The sequence below is a fragment of the Acanthisitta chloris genome, unplaced genomic scaffold (assembly GCF_000695815.1).
Source record: "Acanthisitta chloris isolate BGI_N310 unplaced genomic scaffold, ASM69581v1 scaffold7400, whole genome shotgun sequence".
Lineage (NCBI taxonomy): Eukaryota > Metazoa > Chordata > Aves > Passeriformes > Acanthisittidae > Acanthisitta > Acanthisitta chloris.
Genome location: NW_008651018.1, coordinates 4,591 through 22,781, shown reverse-complemented (window position 1 = coordinate 22,781; position 18,191 = coordinate 4,591). Strand labels below are relative to the sequence as shown.

Below are 18,191 nucleotides of genomic sequence, written 5' to 3'. Positions count from 1 at the left end.
GGGAAAAAAAAAGGAAAGGGTGCTGTGGGGAGTGGAGCCACACAGGACAGGCATGAGACAGGCTTTCCATTTCTCCATCTGTTTTGGGGGATGTGCTGAGACTGATGCATTAAGCAGCCTGATGGGTACCTGGAGCTGCTGGGCTGACCACTTGTGCCTGCACTCAGAGAAGAGGAAGGCAGGCTCCCTCCTGCATGGCAGTTACTAATCTGTACATATAATTTACTTGATTAAATTTTGTTGGACCTTGATTAAATTGTATTATCACAACTAGGCTTTTTTACAGACCCTTGGTCACAGCACTGTAACACATCTCAAAGTAAGAGTCAGAGCAGGATTAGACAGAAACATACAGAAATAAAATTTGTTCACTGTGTTCTGCTTCTAAAAGAGCAAATCAAAACCTTTTCAGTGCCTCAAAACATCTTTTGAAGCTCATGTTCCTTCCCGTTATTAATAAACCCATGTATAGCACTGTCCCATGTTCCCATTTCACAACTTTCAATCCAGAACTGGACTCAGAATTCCACTCTCCACCCTGCAATCTTCACAAATGCCCTGGACAGGAGAGGAACAAGGCTTTTACTTTGACAAGCCTCTACAAGAGGGCATTGATTAATCTCAGGCCTTGGGAGCTTATTGTATAGAGAAGTCAAAACCTGTCAAAGATTTCGGTTTTTTCCTTTTTAAAAGTATATAGGACAAACTCAATGGAAGCACTTACCTGGAAATCTTTCATCTTAGCTTCTGTTACCAGAATCCATTTGACACCATCTCTGTTACAGATTAGGATGTCAATGTGGAGAGCAATTAAGTGCTATTCTGGTCCTGGATGCTAAAGAAGTGCCCCAAAGGCCACTCCAATTCTTTCTCATCTAGGAATGTCCAAGAGGCAATTAGATGTCAACTCAGCTCCCCAGAGGTGTTAGGACAAGTGGGAAACCTCATTCCAACTGCTAATTTCTCCAACTGACAGAGATTATTATTCCATTACAAAAATACCTCTAAAAATTGTTAACATATTCCCTCAAAAACAGTTTGCCATGTCTCCACCTCACCTGACGCGATCACTGTGCTGGCCCACAGGGTGTTCTCTATGCTCAAACTTTCATTTACTGGGGGGTCACTGTCCTCCTGCAACAGCATAAAGAGCAAAACAAACAAACCTGTCAGCAATGCAAAAGAGCAAAGGATGCCAAAAGCCACACAGGGGTGGGGGCAGGTAAACTGAGTTCACATAGGCTTTGTGTGATTGAGGGCAAAAGTGGAACTGGTTCAGAATTATGACTGTTACTGCCTGACCTACCTTTGGATTTTAATCCCACAGAGTCCATGGTGATCCAGATTCCCTTCAGAACGGCAAACACGAATAGGTAACTACCAATCCCTGTCCAAGTGTTCAGGTCTGATACCTTCAGAGTGAGGTCCTTAAGCCCAAACAGCCTATGACATTGCCTCCAAGCTAACATTTTGATAACCCTATCTTTGTTTTGGATTTACTTCATTGATTTTATGAAGACACAGGGGGAAACAAAGAAGAAAGAAGAGACAAGGAATGACAAGACAGACGTCACTCTTTCTCCTGAGAAACTCTGGCGCCCTGGTAGCATTCAGCAGGTTTGCACAGCAGACACTACACACTTGATCTGAAGCCTGTGTCAGCAGCACTCACCCTTGTGAAGGTCCCCACGAAGTTGTGGATATCAATATTGGGCTCTTCTGCATACACATAGGATCGGATTTGCAGCAGGTCCTGTAAAACAGACACGTTTTGGCAGAGTGAGTGCCCCATGAAAGAATTCACCCTGAATAATCAAGACAGCCTAAGACACTTACTACTCCATATCAAAGAAGGTTTAGGTCTTCCAAGGCAACCAAGGCACATCCTACCACTCCTTATTTAGCTCAAGATGCCAATATCACCGGGAAGAGGATAATGTAAGTTCTCACAGTGTGTTCACTGCTGACTCCTACACAGGCACGAACTGTTCACTCCATGCCTTGTTTCAAGGTCTTTGTGTAAAATAAACTTCTTGCACTTTTTACAGATAGAAGCTCAATAAAGCAGGTGTTGTACCTTGGTAGTGCAAGGAATAAAATGGTACCTACAAGAGCACCTGTGGTGCAACAAGCCCTGTCCTGCAGTCAGTGACTGCAGTGGTGTCTGGAAAGGGAAAAGCAAATAGGAGCATCCTACCATTAGTCACCTCTGGCTGCAAGGTCACTGTCTGACTGCTGATCCCAGTGCCCATCTGCACAGCTCTGGGGTGACAACCCAGGTTCACCTTACCTGACATTTTGCCTGGAGCTTGGGAAGGGCTGGACTGTATCTCTGTTTGCCAGAGCTCATCTGCCGTGGGCCCTGAGCGGAACGAAGCTGCACTCACCCACTTCTCAAAGCAGCCCATGGACTGGAGCACCCGAACAGCTTTGGGGTTAAAACATGCACAGGTCTGCCAAGCAGAGTGCTGGGGAGGAAGGCACTTACAGAAGCAGTGGGCAGCCTCTGGGTGCAGGTGACAGGCAGCCGCAGTTTCCAGTCGGTCTCCCCATCCAGCTGGTCGGTGCGCAGGAAGCAGGACCCTGGGGAATTGCAGCAGCAGTCAGTGCTCTCCCCTGACCTTAGGTACACCTACAGATAACTCAGTAAATAGCTTCATATCTAGGATATTCAGACCATTCTGCCTTTGGGAACAGCATCTGATTCCAAGCAACATTCATTATTAACCTAAGGATCATATTCCAGCACCAAACACTCATTTCCCTCTACCAGTCCAGAATACAGGGAGAGTCTGCACTGTATTTTTAAGGCATTTGAAATGTTTATCTTAGTCTTTATGTTTTCTAATCCTCCTGATCAAATGTTTCCTTACCTCACACGTAACAAAACAAACCTGAACAGCAAGTAAAATGATTTACATCGAAAATGCTAACTGCTATGCAACCAGATTCATCTACCCTGGATTGAACCCCCTGTGTCCTCTGAGCAGCAAACAAAACCAGAGTGTAACATCCCGGGAAGTGCTGGTCCATAAAACTGCCTGACTTTTCTCTCTGAAATTTTACTATTATCTATTTCTTTCACGTTTCCAAAAGATAGTTTTCTCTAAACAACCAGTGAAAGGTTAATGGCTATTTTGACAATTGGTTCCAGATGTTTACCATTCTTCTCCGACGTCCTCAGGAAGATCATGTCAGCAGGGACTCGCTGGTTCTGCCAGGAGAAGAAAGGCCATTATTGTGCATAGAGCCCTGCACGCGTGTGCAGCCCCTGCCACTCCCCACCGACCCCAGCAAAGGGCACGTGGGGGAGAAAGGGCATTTCTTTGTCAAACTGGAGCTTGGGATTCGTTCGGCTTTGAATCCTACGCTCCCTTCCCAGCAGAATTCCAAGTGCAGGATAATAACTGGTGCCAGCTCCCCCTGACCAGACCCAAGGCTTGGTTTACAAAAGGGCTGGTGAGTAATTCTAGAAGTATGAAGAGATCTTAAACTAATGCTGGTTTCCTTTCGAAAAGTCCCATGCTAGCAGAGAGGCTGTGTCTGGAATCTACAGCTTCCAACTCTCTCCTCCAGTACTGAGTATCCTCAGACTAAAGATTTTAGAGGTCATAGCTCCTTGCACACAGTGTGTGTGGAAAAAACCGTAAAATCAGTGGATAACCACCCCCCCCGATTTTAGAGGTCATAGCTCCTTGCACAGAGTGTGTGTGGAAAAAACCATAAAATCAGTGGATAACCACCCCCCCAAGACTTGTATAAAGGGGGAAATATACCTGTACATACCAGTACCTACAGATGGGTCCCTGTGCCTCCCAAGACTGTGTTGTTTGCTCCCAAAGCAACATTTGGATGCTGCATTTGGATCAGGTATTTAACCTGTGCCCAACAGTCAGAGAAAGGACAGGGAGGCTCTTTGTCTTGCTACAGTATAAGTGAAAAACTAGGTTATGGGTAAATGCCTACAAATTTGCTCTCATTTGTAAAGATTATGATGTTACTGGTGGGGCAGGGGAACCCAGAAAGGTGATTAAAGATTCTAACTAGTGTTCAACACTTGACATTCTAAGCCTATCGCAAAATAAGCATAAATCCAAAATATCTCATTTTCTATGTCCTGCAAACAAAATGCTTTACACAGAAAAGATACACATAAAGCCTAACCTTTTCAACAATGATGAGGTCACCAACTTGTATATTAGAGCTTTTCACCTTCACAGTTCCTGCAAGGAAAGATATCAGTGTGTTAGAGCAGCAGCGGGACGGGGTTTATGGGTGCTGTGTCATCTCCTTCCACTGCACTATTCCAGGGAAAATGGGAAGTGCTTCCATCCCAAGAACGGGGCAGCGCTGCCCTGTAAAGACTTCCCAAGCCCACTGCTTCCACTGGGTGAAGTGGGGGGTCCAAGTCTGCAATAACTGCTGAAAGCCTCTGGTCCAACAGCCTCAGACTCAGCCCTGGCTGCAGAAACTCCCAGTCACCCTCCCATGAGTAGTCTAAAAAAAGTCCTTAAACTCTTTTTCATAAAAGTTTAACCCATGAATTCGAAATTGCTTTCAGCATGAGGCAGACAATAGAGCAAGAACAAGAAAACTACAGTTGGGAACCACCAGCTCCAACTCCTTTGCCTTAGGTGGCTGAAAATTTAAAGCTTGGCTCCCAAGCCAAGGCCTGGAAGCTGTAAGTACAATGAGTCCATCTGAAAACCAGGCTCATTTCCTCCCCTGCTGCAGCTCCAGGACCTGGCTCAGCTCTACCACCTCTTTGCCTCTCGACAGACCCAGCCTGAACGAGCCCTGCAGAGAACAGTCCTACAGAAAACACCTATTTACTTATTTCTGTGCAGCTGTCAAACATTTCCCAGTTGCTTTAAAACAGGGGATTAATTTAACAATTGGCTAGTAATTTCAAATCATTAGCCAGCTCTAGATTTGGCTTCTCAGACTAACTAGTGATTTATAATCAGTTAATTTGAACCCTGCCTCTATGTGTCTGTCTGTTCTGTTTCAACAAAAGCCTCTTTAATCTGCTGTGATTTGAGTGGAAGTGGGGGAGGCACGTGGAGCTCACCCTGGCACGGACAACACTCCTACTGTACCTCAAAATTCAGGGGCTAACTGGCCAGATAGCAGCTCAGGGGGAAAGGAGAAGGGGGAAGGGAGGGGGAATAGAAATTAGCACAAAGCACAAAGGTCACTCGGATTTTACTACTGGCAGTCCCTTCATTAGCATCCTTCTCAGGATATGCTTCAGTGTTTCTGCTCCAAATTAACAATGAAAGCCATTCTGGGCTGGGGGCAGCCTGCTGCTTTGGTGACACACTGTGTGCTTAACAACATGCTTCATCACTGCTGCTAATAAATGCAGACTTCCTTACATGCTGTAATTATTCCTACAAATTATAAGCAGTCATGGCCCATTTCACAAATATCTCATAGGTCTTTCATGGATTCTGGAGTTTGCCTTGTGAGCTTTTTTTCTTATTTATTTATTTTTTTTACTTTAAAGCAAAAGAGGGTAAAGCAAATGAATGCTGGGCTGAAGACATCTCTGCCGGGGCAGGAAGCATACCGGGGATTAAGAGTCCATTACGCAGAGGCTTGAAAAGAAAAGCTGCACTCCAAGAGGATCAAAAAAAGCATCCCTGGCAGTCTTCTGTATGGGCTATACAAAGTTAGGTACTATGACACTAAAAGGGTCTGACAGATAACATCTCTTCCTCCCCTTTTAATACGGTTATTCACCAAACAACAAAAAGTGCTTTTGAATATTCTCCTGTGCAAAGGAGAGGTAAAAAAAAAACAACCCATGTGCTCTCCCCACACAGGCACAGCCAGTCCAAGAGCACTGTGCAGAAAGGAGAGGTGGATGTTGAACCATATTTTCTGTACTCCCCTGAAGTCACACAGCTCTGTGTGGTGACTGCCAGGGCAGGCAGCACTACCTGCAGCAATTGGGAATGGAAACTTGGCTCCACAATGCTTTGCTTGGTGGGGCAAACAGCCGTGCTGGAAAAGCAAAATTAATGCCTGGACAAAGCTATAATGTGGTGATTTCCTACCATTATGCACATAAAAGGCCTTTTGGATCACTATTCTGAAAACAGCATCATCTGCTTTCAAATTTTTCCAATATGAGGAAACCCAAAGCAGCTGGAGCAGATTTGTCCTGTTCAATAACCCTCCCAGGCTCAGCTGTTGGAGGTAAAACAAAGGGGGGAACCTTTCTAAGCAACACACGTTTTTACAACTCCTGTATAAATGAGATGCCCTTTTCAGGCAGCTAATTCTGCTTTCCAACCATGCCCTGGCCTCTCGTGGATGACATCTCTGCAGTGTGTACCACACGTCCTGCTAAGACGGCGCAGGACCAGATGTTTCCTTTGACTCAGGACTCCCATAAAGCAACTACCTCGAATTAGTTTTATTTTGATCCTGGGAATTCTATAATTCCTCTTTCTTTCTGTGGGGAAACCGCCACCTAAACATTAGATGTTTTCTCATGCATGTTTAAAGCTCACTAATAGCACAACTGTTTCGTTTCCCTACTGCTCTGCTAGTCAGGTATTTCTGTAACTATAAACTGCTGGGTTTATAAATGCAACTAGAAGTGCTTCCTCTAAATACACAGATTTCTCTAACAGTTATAGCACTTTCAGTTTCCATTTTCTGAATTTAATCAGAAAACAAGTCAGTGATTAACAGAATTTTTAAAAGGAATCAGTATTGATCGCGTAATAAAAAAAAATCTGACTGGTATTAGTTTCACTCTTTGCTGTCTCCTGATTTAGTTTTTCAAAGCCAAAAAAGCAAACATGATAAAATGCAAACCATTTGTTCCAACTTCAGCTATGGTCTTTGAACTCATCACCAAATCTGCAGCATGATGGATGTACCACAAAGCAGATAATTTAAAGCAAGAAATGTATTAGCCAAAAGAGAAGCCTTTTTCTACCACGGGAGCACATATAGATCTGCACTGAGGTACAGATCAAAACATTTCATCTGGAATTAAAGGCGAAGGCAGAGGTTTATTACAACAAGTTAAACACATCTGAAAACAAAAGGCTTGTTTGGATGTGCTGCACCAAACCTGAGGCTTTCGCAGCCTTACGCAGGACTCAGAGGGTTTGGGAAAATATTGTTTTTATATGGCCGGTAAATGCCAATGATCTGTATCTTAAGTAGCACCCCACGGTAGGAGGTCTCTTCCCACTTTTCTGTGGAGTTTCTCTCCATTATGCAGTGTTGCCCAGGGAGGGGCTGCCAGAGAAGAAAAACAAACCAAGAATTTGCCAGCGGAGTTCTAGCTTTCCATCAGGCAGAAAGTCAGCACACAGAGCTCTGAACACAAGGAGGCTTGTAGGTTCATGAATAGGGGATTGAAATTTGATTATTTTTTATTACAATCCAAACAACTGTCCTTTAAATGAGGGTTTCCCATAAAAAAAGGCTTTCCAGAGGTCTGCTGCTTCCATCGTTTTGGAACATAAATGGATCATATCAATAAAAAGATAAAAGAGGTTTAGGGTGGAGTTTTTCATGTTGTGTAAAATAAAGGAACACAGAAAATACACTACTGTCTACTCTAAAAGATTAGTTCCTGGAATTCAGCAACTATATTCAAAATAAAACGTGATCCAAAGAGGATTCTTCCTTCTTCTCTGTGCAGCTTAGTCAGCCTTAAAAAGCTTAACCAGAAGAGTGCAGGAAAACAGTTTCACGTTCAGCAGCAAATCTGTAAATCCAAAATGTGATTATTGGATCAAAAGCACTGGATCTCCCCCGGGGGGCACACACCAGGCTGGTGGGTATGAGGAGCTGTGCTCAGCCATGGAGCTGCACAGGGCACATACAAAGGGGACCAGAGGATCCTGACAGGGCAAAACACCCAAATCTCTGCCTGCTCCTCTCTCTACTCAAAACTGCATCTAAGCATGTGCTTAAGTCTCCTTGGCTTCATTCAGACCTGAGCATGTACTTACATCTGTGGGACTGCAGGAGATGGGCAAAACTGTTCTCCAGTCACCTTAACTGCAGCTTAGTGCAAATACTCAGGAGGAATAGAAATAGCTCAGAGAAAGCCTCAGTGCTCCATTAGATCCATTATAGCCAATCTCCAGGACAGCAGTGCTCAGTGCTGAGCCTCATTAATCCTCCTCACCCTAACTCTGGCTTTAGAGGGGAAACCAGTGTGAAGTTATAAAAAAATGATACAGCAACAGTTCAGAGAGACTTTGTGCATCAGCACCTTCTGCACTGTCCCTCTCAGCACAGGGCTGTGCCAAAATGCTGAAGCATGACCTGAGCTATTCCACAACAACAAAAAAATCAGCCTGCAAACAGCCCAAGTCCTCCCTGGAGCTTTGTCAGCTCTGCTGAAAATTAATAATTTAGATCAGCTGTTCTCAGCTTATTTTCATATTTGCTATTTCTACTTCTGATTTGTCTCCTTTCCCTGACTGTACTAATGGATGTGATAAACCAAACTCAACACTCCTGTCCCCCAGCCATGGTGGCCTCATGAGGTCCTTCCCTGCCCTCAGCTAATTCTCAGAGGTGCTAAAGTTTTAATCAGTGGAAAAGAAGATGGTCAGGTCCCCTGAAAAATCTGACTACTGAGATTCAGTGAGAAAATGACTTTTCTCCCCAAACCACACAACAATCATAAATAGTTTTTCCTACTTTTTAACCTATGCTGCTAGAGTCTCATCCCTGTTTCTGCACCAAATTCATGTTAAGTAAAGTGGCTTAAATCTGCAGCCAGTGCCCAGCTGCCAATCCTCCTTGGTTTCTTTCACAAAATTAGAAAAGTTAAAGGACTGGGGGGAGGGAAATCATTCATGGGAAACGTAATAGCAATATGAAAAGAACCAAAGGAGAGGTCAGGCCCCTTATAGATCACTGAATAGAATCCAGAAGGCAACTCTTTTATATCTTTAAATAGATGTAGTACACCCCTCTTGGATGAAGCTTTTGTTGGTTGCCAAGCATTTTAAGTGTCGTAGTAAGAACACGTTATTAAAAGGGGATTTAATATTCAGAAACTCCAACTCCCTAGTTTGGAGTTGCCTCATAACTCCTGGCATGGGAAATATATACAGCTTTAAGCAATCACATTTAAAAAACAGCCTTATTCTTGAAAGTGCAAGTGTTGGAAGCAGCACATCTTTACCACATCTACTTTGCTGCATCTTAATTCAGGGGTATAAACTTTTATAACAAAGAAACTGGAAATTACAAACAAGGAAATGGCTTAAATTCAGCTCACTCCCTTTTTAAAAGTAAGCCCTGCCCTCACCATCTTTGCTGTGATGTTAGGAGTAACTCCATAGTGAGGCAGTGTTGGATTTTTCAACCGAGAATGGAAATGTCTTTGTTAGGTACAGCACAGCTCAAACAATGGGCAGGGCCAGGGATCAGACTGAGCTGCAGCCTGGGCTCACTCACAAACGGCTCCAAACTCCTCACAGCTGCAGGAGGAGGCTAAGGACGATGTATACAAAAAGTACAAGAGCTGATGCTGCCAATACTGCAGAACTACATCAGTTGCTGCTAGCAGAAACACACAGAAAATGTGATAACGTGTCACACAACCTTTTTTAGCAAGGACTTGCATGATCCATGTCCCTGTCTGGTACAACCCACAAAAAGCTATGAAACTCAACTGGTATTGCACATTCAGTAAGTGATGAAACATGTCAGTATGTCAAGGAAGTCATCTTCAATTTCACACATGCACTCAGGAGCTCCTGTAGGACACAGAGTACTTGTGCTTCACTAAGATCTGTGGTACCTGTGCTGAAACACAAGGTCACAGTCCACCTTCACCCTCAGGAGCTGAATCTGCATAACCATCTCCTGACAATTTCACAGAGCTACATCTAATTCTTCTAGCAAAGTGCTTCTGCAAATGATGTGTCTATGTGGACCCTCTTTTAAAGCACACACTTGTGGTTTCCATTAAGGAATATGAATTGGAAGCTTATAGGAATCCTCCTTGCGCATGCCTCTCTTACTGACAGGGTGAACAACCAAAACACACATGCAGGGGGAAGACAGATGCACTGTTAGCAAATTTGGAAGAAAAAGCAAACAAAAATCCTGCCCAAAAATCCCCAAACAAGATGTCACATCTACTACAGCTCTATTGTTGTCCTCCTGCTCTGCTGTTTGCTGTATTTGCCTCTCCCTCCCCTCACCCATGCAGCATGACAGAGCACTTCTCTCACTTCACAGCTTTGCAGGAAGGAAAACACATTTCCTTCCTGCAAACATCCACCTCCAGTTTCATTTTCTTTGGTGCTTCCAACCCACCAAGAAGGGACAACAATCAGGAAAGATGTTTTGGCCTACACCGGAGTTAGGAGCAATGAGGGTTTAAAAACATCACCTGAGCTGCTCTGAAGTTCAGCCCTGCCTGGTGCTGGTTCCAGTGAACTCCCAGCCCACCAAGCAGGGCTCCCCACACCTGGAGTCACCAGGATGATGCTCTGAAGTTACCTGAAGGAATTATCACACATACTCCTCACGTTAGCTGTGCCTCTCTCTAGGAAACTTATACAGCACCTCACCTATGAGGAAAGGCTGAGAGAATTGGGTTTGTTCAGCCTGGAAAAGAGAAGTTCTGAGGTGACCTAACTGTGACCTTCCAGCACCTGAAAGAGCTGGAGGAAAGATGGAGAGAGACTATTGACAAGAGCCTGGAGGGACAGGACAAGGGGGAATGGCCTCACATCGACAGAGAGAGTAGGGTGAGATTGGATTTAGCAGTGATACCAAGAATTTACACTGCTTGGGTCTGCATATGAAGCACAACTGGTTTATTTTCAATTGTGTATATGTTTTGCTGTATCTGCCAGGTTTTATATCTCTAAAAACTCTCAGCCTAGCAGGCAGCTCTTCTCACACTCCTCCATTCTCCCCTGTGAGGTGCTGAGACACTGGCACAGGTTGCCCAGAGCAGCTGTGGCTGCTCCATCCCTGGGAGTGTTCCAGGCCAGGTTGGATGGGGCTTGGAGCAACCTAAGCTGGTGGAAGGGACTGAAACCAGATGATCCACCAGCCTGTGGCTCTGTGAACCCTCAGCTGCCCCCACAGCCTGTGAGGAGCCGCCGGGACCCGCGAGGGCTCCGCAGTGGCACCGTGACCACTCGTCCGTGTGCCCACAGCCCCTGGCCAGGCCTGGCCCCTGTGCCCAGCTCTCAGCAGGGTCTGGGGGAGCTGCTGGCGCCGCAGGGCTGACCTCTGGCTGTGAGTTTGCTGTAGATCTGCGAGTTCACTTCCTTGTCCCGCATGTAGCATCGGATCTCCTCGGCCGCCTCTCGGATGACAGTCACAGCCAGCACAAACCCCTGCCAGGGGAGACACAACGGGTGGAGAGGTCAGGGGGAAGCACATCTGCCTCTAATAAGAGCAATATTGGTCAGTGCCAATGCCAACAAGCTGCGTTTCCTTACTCTGTCTTATCTCCCCAAACCCTCGCAGTGACACGTGTTGCTGTGCAGAGCTCCCAATACAAACTGACAAGCTGCTTGAAAAGACTTGGTGTTTAAAAAAAAACTGTGGCTGTTTCTCAGTTTGACTGCGATGCTCTCTCTCCCCTAGCAAATCTTTGTAAAGTTTATCTGAAGGATGTAATAACACATTTCATCTCACGGCACAGGTGACTGAGAGGGTTAAACAGAACCCCAGTGTAAGACAGGACCCCTCAGATCTCAGTGCTCCTGTCACCACAGAACCACTGAAATTAGCTCACTTTTCTTTATCTTTTATATTTCTTTACAGATATCTTCCCAGAAATCTATATAGCCTTTATATATCACCTTTCCAATGTACCATTATATACTCTAATACACAGATCCACAGAGAATGCACGAGAATTCACGTGTCTGTATGCTCACAAACAACCTACACAAACAAGCACTCAACATATTAATGTGTACTACTCATAGTCTAATTACAGGTTTGCCTGATGGGGTTTGAGTCCTACTTTGCTGTGGATATGAGTGGCCACTGCATTTCCTCTTGTCCTGAGGGAAATGCTCACATCACATCCTCCACTGCATTAAAAAAATAACTATATTCATGCAAAACAATTCTTTATGGGACTAGTACCACAAAGTCATGTTTTTACTAGACACTGTTTGGCTCAGTCACTAAACACTCCTCATTCCATCACAGAGAATGAACTTTTTACAACCTGCACTGTTGAAAATTGAAACTATGTTCAGATAGATTATCTTTGTCAATAAGGAGCTTTTTAAGACGGGGGCAAGGTGATGTTAGAAACTGAAGGTCTCTAGTACATACATATGTGCCTAAATGTGTGACCTAATTAACACAGTAACTAAATGCAAGGCAGTATGTTCTGCAGTATTTAAAAACACCGACACATGAAGAGACCCAAGGATGGGCAATCACTTATTTAAAAGTGCCTGTACTCAATCTTGTGTCCACAAACACCAAAAGTGTTTTCACAGAAGAGTTTCACTCCCCAGCACTGAGGACCACAACCTTCTGTTTTGCACCACTGTGGGCGATCTCTTTCCCATGACCAGCAAATCCAGAAAAAAAAATTACCATTTCCAAGTGACATTTGTGCATTTAGCCAGAAATCCCTATCTGCTTTCAAAAACAAAAATTTAAAAAGCATCAGCAATTTTCAACTTATGTTTCAGCTGTTTGAATTGTCTTCAAATAATCACCTCCAAAATATTCCCACATGTGCCGAGTCACTGTGTCATCTCATGTGTCATTCCATCCCCAACACTCATGTCAGCAGCCAGCAATGAACAAAGAACTTTCTTGTCCTGTTTGCTGGCAGCTCACATGCCAAATTCTAATTGCTCACCTGGCACAGACAAGTCACAACTGCCTGTACAACACCCTGAAAGAGAGAACCTCTGTGTGCATTTATATATGACTTTCAGGGCAGGATCTTATGGAACTAGCAGTAGATTCACACAGCAAATGCAATGCAGTACATAACTGAGAGAGAGAATTCAGTGAGGCTTCAACACAAACAGGTTTAGCAGCAATGCCCCAAAGCATTCACTTCTTTCATGCCCTTCCCTTCTTTCTGGCTTTTACCAGGGATTTCACTTCACTCAAAGTCTAAAAGGCAGGAAAAATTTCCTCTGCCCCTTCTCAGCACCCTCAATAGAGGAACAGAATTTTATTACCACCATTTCTCAAACCACTGCACAAATACCACCTGAGAAAGAGCTCTGTGCTTTTTCAATCAGTTTTAGATGGCTCTGTGTCACTTCTTTAAAGCAAAAAGGATGTCTGGCCTTGGAGATTTGCAAAACTCAGGAAGATGAGTTAAAACAATCCAAGTTTAAAGGCAGCTGTGCTTTGAGCAGGCAGTTGGAGCAGAGATCCCTCTGAACCAAATTCATTCCACAATAGTGTGAGCTGAGAAGTTATTCACACAGAAAGAGAAATAATAATTTTACTGAGATAAGAAAAAATGCATAGATACCTATGTTTAAGGGTTTGAGCAGCTGCAACTGGCTCATGCAGAGCACTCTAAAGATTTAAGATCTATGCAACTACTCCTCTTTCTGCCCTCTGACAGCACTGGAGTTTCTGCTTCAAAACTGATTATTCCTTTGATCACAGGTGAAACACTTGGCTGTCAAAAGAGAAGAGCCAATAGCTTACAGGAAGGACAGAGTATCTGCACCTTGAGCAAGTGTGGCTGTGTCTGTCCATATTTGTATTTGGGAGGGGTTTGGGACTGTGTTTCTCTATTCTGCCATTTGCTTTGCACAATGCAGTTAAACTCTGGAGCAGCCTCTTGACCTATCCCAAGGCTGCAGGTCAAACTGTTTGGCAGGGGAGCGTAATTTGCCGCCACTGCGCATATGGCCACTCATTAAGGTCACTTTTGAAAGGTGCCCTTTGGTCCTCTGCTGCAGTTGCCAGGCTGGTTTGGGCTCCTGCAAGCATGGATCACCCCAGGAGGGCACAGTGCCCCATGCAGACCCTCCCTGCACACAGCCTGGGTACAGATGCTGCTCTGAGCCACACACACGTTGCCAGGGAAATAGATTTGCTCCAGCCTCTGTTTTCTCCTGTTAGTCACGAAGCACTGCTGCCCTTGCAGCCACCACGGCCAGTGGGGACAGCTCTGTGCCTGCTCACACCCCACAGATGAACAACTCAGGGGCAGAGTCCTCTCAGTCCCTGTCAAACCTCTACAAAGTAAAGCTCAAGACCACAGCGGCTACAACACTATGGCACAGGCTTGAGGAAGCAAGTTAACAATATAATTTCAAGTGCAAACTCACACTCTGCAGAAAAGACAGCACAAGAAATGTTGTCAAACACTGAAACTCGAGTAAATAAACTTGAAATGACCTACCAGAGGGACCCAGTATGTGTAAAGTGCACCAAGCCTCATCTCAACGACGAACTGAGAGCAGGCCAAAAGCAAGAAATAAAGGTTGAAGAAGTATTTGAACTGGTTAAACAACACCTAAAAAAAAAAAAACAAGGCAGAAAAAAAGAGGAGATTAATGGAGCTCAGACATTATGCATACTGAACTAACCACCAGAAACATCTCTGCATGCTCTCCCAGTGACTAAATGCCAGCTTGGGGCAGTCTGGAAGCAGTGCTGGACACTCAGGACAGGTTGGTGTCTGGCTGCTGCTGCCCTAAGGGACTCTTTGCAGAAAATCTACCAAACACACCCCAAACATGACATACTGCAGCTCCAGATTCTGCACCTGCTTACTGCAAACCCACTGAAAACGCAGAAAGCATAAGGATGGGATGATGGAAAGCAACTTTCTCCACACCTACCCCAGGGAGAAACGTAAAGAAGTTGTATTTCTGATTGTTGATGACATTGCGAGGGTATCTCTGGTCTCTCTTCTCTGGGTGGCCAAGCCAAACAGTGCGAGGCCTCGGGTCCCTCCTCCCACAGCATCTTAAGCACTCACAGCACCTACAGAAGGAACAGCAAATAAGTAATTAGATCCTTTTTAACACGTTTCTCTGGGTCACACACACTCCATCCAGACTCTCTCCACTAGCCAGGCAGAGCAGCTCAGCATCCCTTCTCCATCCGACACTCTCATCTCTCCTCTGTCAATCAGCCACTGTGCCACGAGCATCCTAAAACCCAGAGCTTGACTTTTTACCAGGATGAGGTGACAGGAAACATCTATTCTCTAGAAGAACATGGAGGATTAACATGCAATTCAATGCAAATTCAATGCAAACACTACTTTCTTTCCATCGATGGAAGTCCACCCAGCACAGCCCTCAGCCCACCTACCACCAGCTCCAGGTGCCTCGTGGCACCTTCAGCCTGGTGCTGAGCCCAGCAAGAACTCCACACTCATGTGAATTTTAATCACTAAAACCATGCACTGCTCAATGTTACGAATCCTTGTTTGAGACAAGGAATCAAACAGAGCATCAGTTCCTTTGTGGAAGATGCAAAGACGTATCAGTGATCCCTCTGGTCCCTTGAAAAAGCCTCTCTGTTCAAAATCACAGCATTGTACCCTCCCAAACCCCCAAAGGGTTATTTTTTCTGTTGTCACTGCTTCTTTCTGAAAGCCAATCTCTTCCCAATCCCCCTTGTTCCCTTAAAAACAGACTTATTGAATTTCACTGACATTTGGGAAAACCAGCATCAGCCAGATTGATAACCAAAAGCCTCAGAGCTCTTACAAACATCTTTCCAGAAAACACCACAAGGACCTGGTTGTGAATCACAGAATTCTGCCCCAAAAATTCAGTTAAATGCACAGCTAACAAAGAAATCACTATTTAAGGGAGCACACAAAGCACTCAGCTCTTGAAGTCACCACCTTGCCAGAAGACACAGCAGCACGATGAGCAGAGCTCACAACTCACCACACAGAAGGTGATTTCCTACAAAGAACCATTTTTTTAACGTTTTATGCCCTGCTGGATGCAAATAGAAATGAGTGCTATCAGTTGAGTCAGTTCCCTCAGTACAGACAGGGAATAAAAACCAACTTCACTCCCAGAAATAAAGAAGAGGTGTCACCATGTGATCCAGTGCTCCATGAGCAGACACAGACCTCGACTTCATCAGCCTGACTTGCAAGATAATTTCTCACAAGCTTTTAAAACTAGACAAAAGGATTTCTGCATAATCAAATTACTCTGGCATTATTCTATTTCATGAAGAGTGACAGATGAGCCCTGAAAAAGGTGGATTTTCTCCAGTCTGTACTCAGGAACAACCTCAGCCCTATGTGACTTTGCCACCCAAACACAGGAAGCAAGGAAGGAAGGTCTCCTTGCTCAGAGAGGCTTTGTGACTGGAATGCTGACAAGACAGCAGAGCACTACACAGCACCCACATGGCAAGTGCTGAGGGAACATGAATTCACTAGTTTTGGATGCTGCAGCATCTCCTACAGCTCCAGGCTGAGTCAAACTCTCTATCCAAAACCAGAGTACACGTGAGGTCCCTGGATTTCAGGAATGATCCTTCTCTGCTGTCACCTACACCCAGGTAGCACCAACCACGTGCAGCTCAGCTTTACCAGCACCACTGCAGCTGTCAGCTCCAACCTGCATTTGCTGAAGGAGAGAAAATTAGGAGAATGCAGGAAAATCTGAGAGAAGTAAACACAGTGGGAAATGCAAACAGTTCTGATCTAGGTCTTCCCTGATAGCAGTGAACACTTAGATCAAATTACTGGAATAAAATCATTGGAGAGGCTTCAATGTTCAGGTATATATAAGAAGCATCTGATTTCCCACCAGACTTGCAGCACCACTACTGCCATCTCTGCTTACCCTGCACAGGGATATTGCCTGTTACTCTGACTTTGTAATGTTTCTAAGCCAATGGACTCTCATATTTGACTACTCCCTAGGTAGTACCATACAATCATAATCAACTTAAGTAACCTAAATGTAACTCACTCCAAAAAGCTGTGCTTGCCCCTCAAACTCTCCATTTTTATCAACTCTACAAGTTATTTTTGCTTGTTTAGAAAAACTAACTAGCAGATGTTTTTCCCCACACGTTTGTGTACAACACCCACATCTGGAAGGAACTTAGTTACCAACACGAAATAAACAAACAGCAAAGTTGCTGCTAAACACTCAAACTCATAAACTCTACTACAGAAGTGTATTTTATTAGCTTGGTGCCTTCTAATTGCAGTTTCCTTTTGTGTTTGCAGGTGAAAACCTAAGACAAATAGCTGCTTGCATCCCACATATATTCTAAGGGAAAACAGTGAAAATGGTATTTGGATCACAATAGAAAATAGATATGCTCTATAGAAAAGAAAGAAAAGGGAAAGTTAAAAAGTGATTTTCCTTCTCTCACAATGGAGAAAAAAGCTCCAAATAAGAGGCTTTGCCCAAGGGAGCAAATCTGATGTCCACACACCCTATTTCATCACCACTTCCAGAGAGTCAGGCAGTCCTTGTAACCAGACATCTGAAAGCAGTTACCTTTGTTGACTTTTCAGGCTGGGCCTCTTGTAGAGATTGTCCTCAACAGCAAAAATACCCACACACCTACATGACAATATTTCCAACAGGGTAAGTAAGGCTCAAAGAGGAAACTACAGCAAATCCAATGTGGTTTTGTGCTGCGAATATCTCTTATAAAGTAAAACTCACCAACACACCAGACATCTGAAAGCAGTTACCTTTGTTGACTTTTCAGGCTGGGCCTCTTGTAGAGATTGTCCTCAACAGCAAAAATACCCACACACCTACATGACAATATTTCCAACAGGGTAAGTAAGGCTCAAAGAGGAAACTACAGCAAATCCAATGTGGTTTTGTGCTGCGAATATCTCTTATAAAGTAAAACTCACCAACACACCCCAAAGAACTGCTGCGAATATCTCTTATAAAGTAAAATTCACCAACACGCTCCAAAGAACTTTAAAAGTACCTGGGCACATCTTCAAACAACACCTAAATGTCCAAAGCAAACTGTCACACCTTTTAATCAATTCAATGACTTAGCAGCATGTTTTCCTCACTGATGTATCAGAAAACGGCAAACAAACCCCAGAAGCTAATCAGAATGTTTTACTTTAAGAAGAGTGTGCTCTGCCCACCTGTTTAGGTACAATTGCATTGCTTTTAGGTTTCTTTTCCAAATTCTTATGCATTCACCAGTCTAAGTGCTAACACCAGCACTGCAAAACTGTTCACACTCGTGTG

General features: G+C 44.3%; 1 protein-coding gene across 1 annotated transcript in view; it reads right to left on the bottom strand.

Annotated features, from left to right (window-relative positions):
* Positions 1 to 17,731, bottom strand: part of ATP9A (ATPase, class II, type 9A) — a gene marked incomplete at its 5' end in the record, with an annotated part of 46,083 nt that extends 28,352 nt beyond the window's left edge. The window contains 10 exons of the mRNA XM_009071303.1: positions 1,059 to 1,134; positions 1,673 to 1,753; positions 2,489 to 2,583; positions 3,163 to 3,214; positions 4,165 to 4,223; positions 11,246 to 11,354; positions 14,372 to 14,485; positions 14,814 to 14,958; positions 17,466 to 17,531; positions 17,666 to 17,731. Of these exons, the coding sequence (XP_009069551.1) occupies positions 1,059 to 1,134; positions 1,673 to 1,753; positions 2,489 to 2,583; positions 3,163 to 3,214; positions 4,165 to 4,223; positions 11,246 to 11,354; positions 14,372 to 14,485; positions 14,814 to 14,958; positions 17,466 to 17,531; positions 17,666 to 17,731 (863 nt within the window). The remainder of the gene's footprint in view (positions 1 to 1,058; positions 1,135 to 1,672; positions 1,754 to 2,488; positions 2,584 to 3,162; positions 3,215 to 4,164; positions 4,224 to 11,245; positions 11,355 to 14,371; positions 14,486 to 14,813; positions 14,959 to 17,465; positions 17,532 to 17,665) is intronic.
* Positions 17,732 to 18,191: the final 460 nt, after the last annotated feature.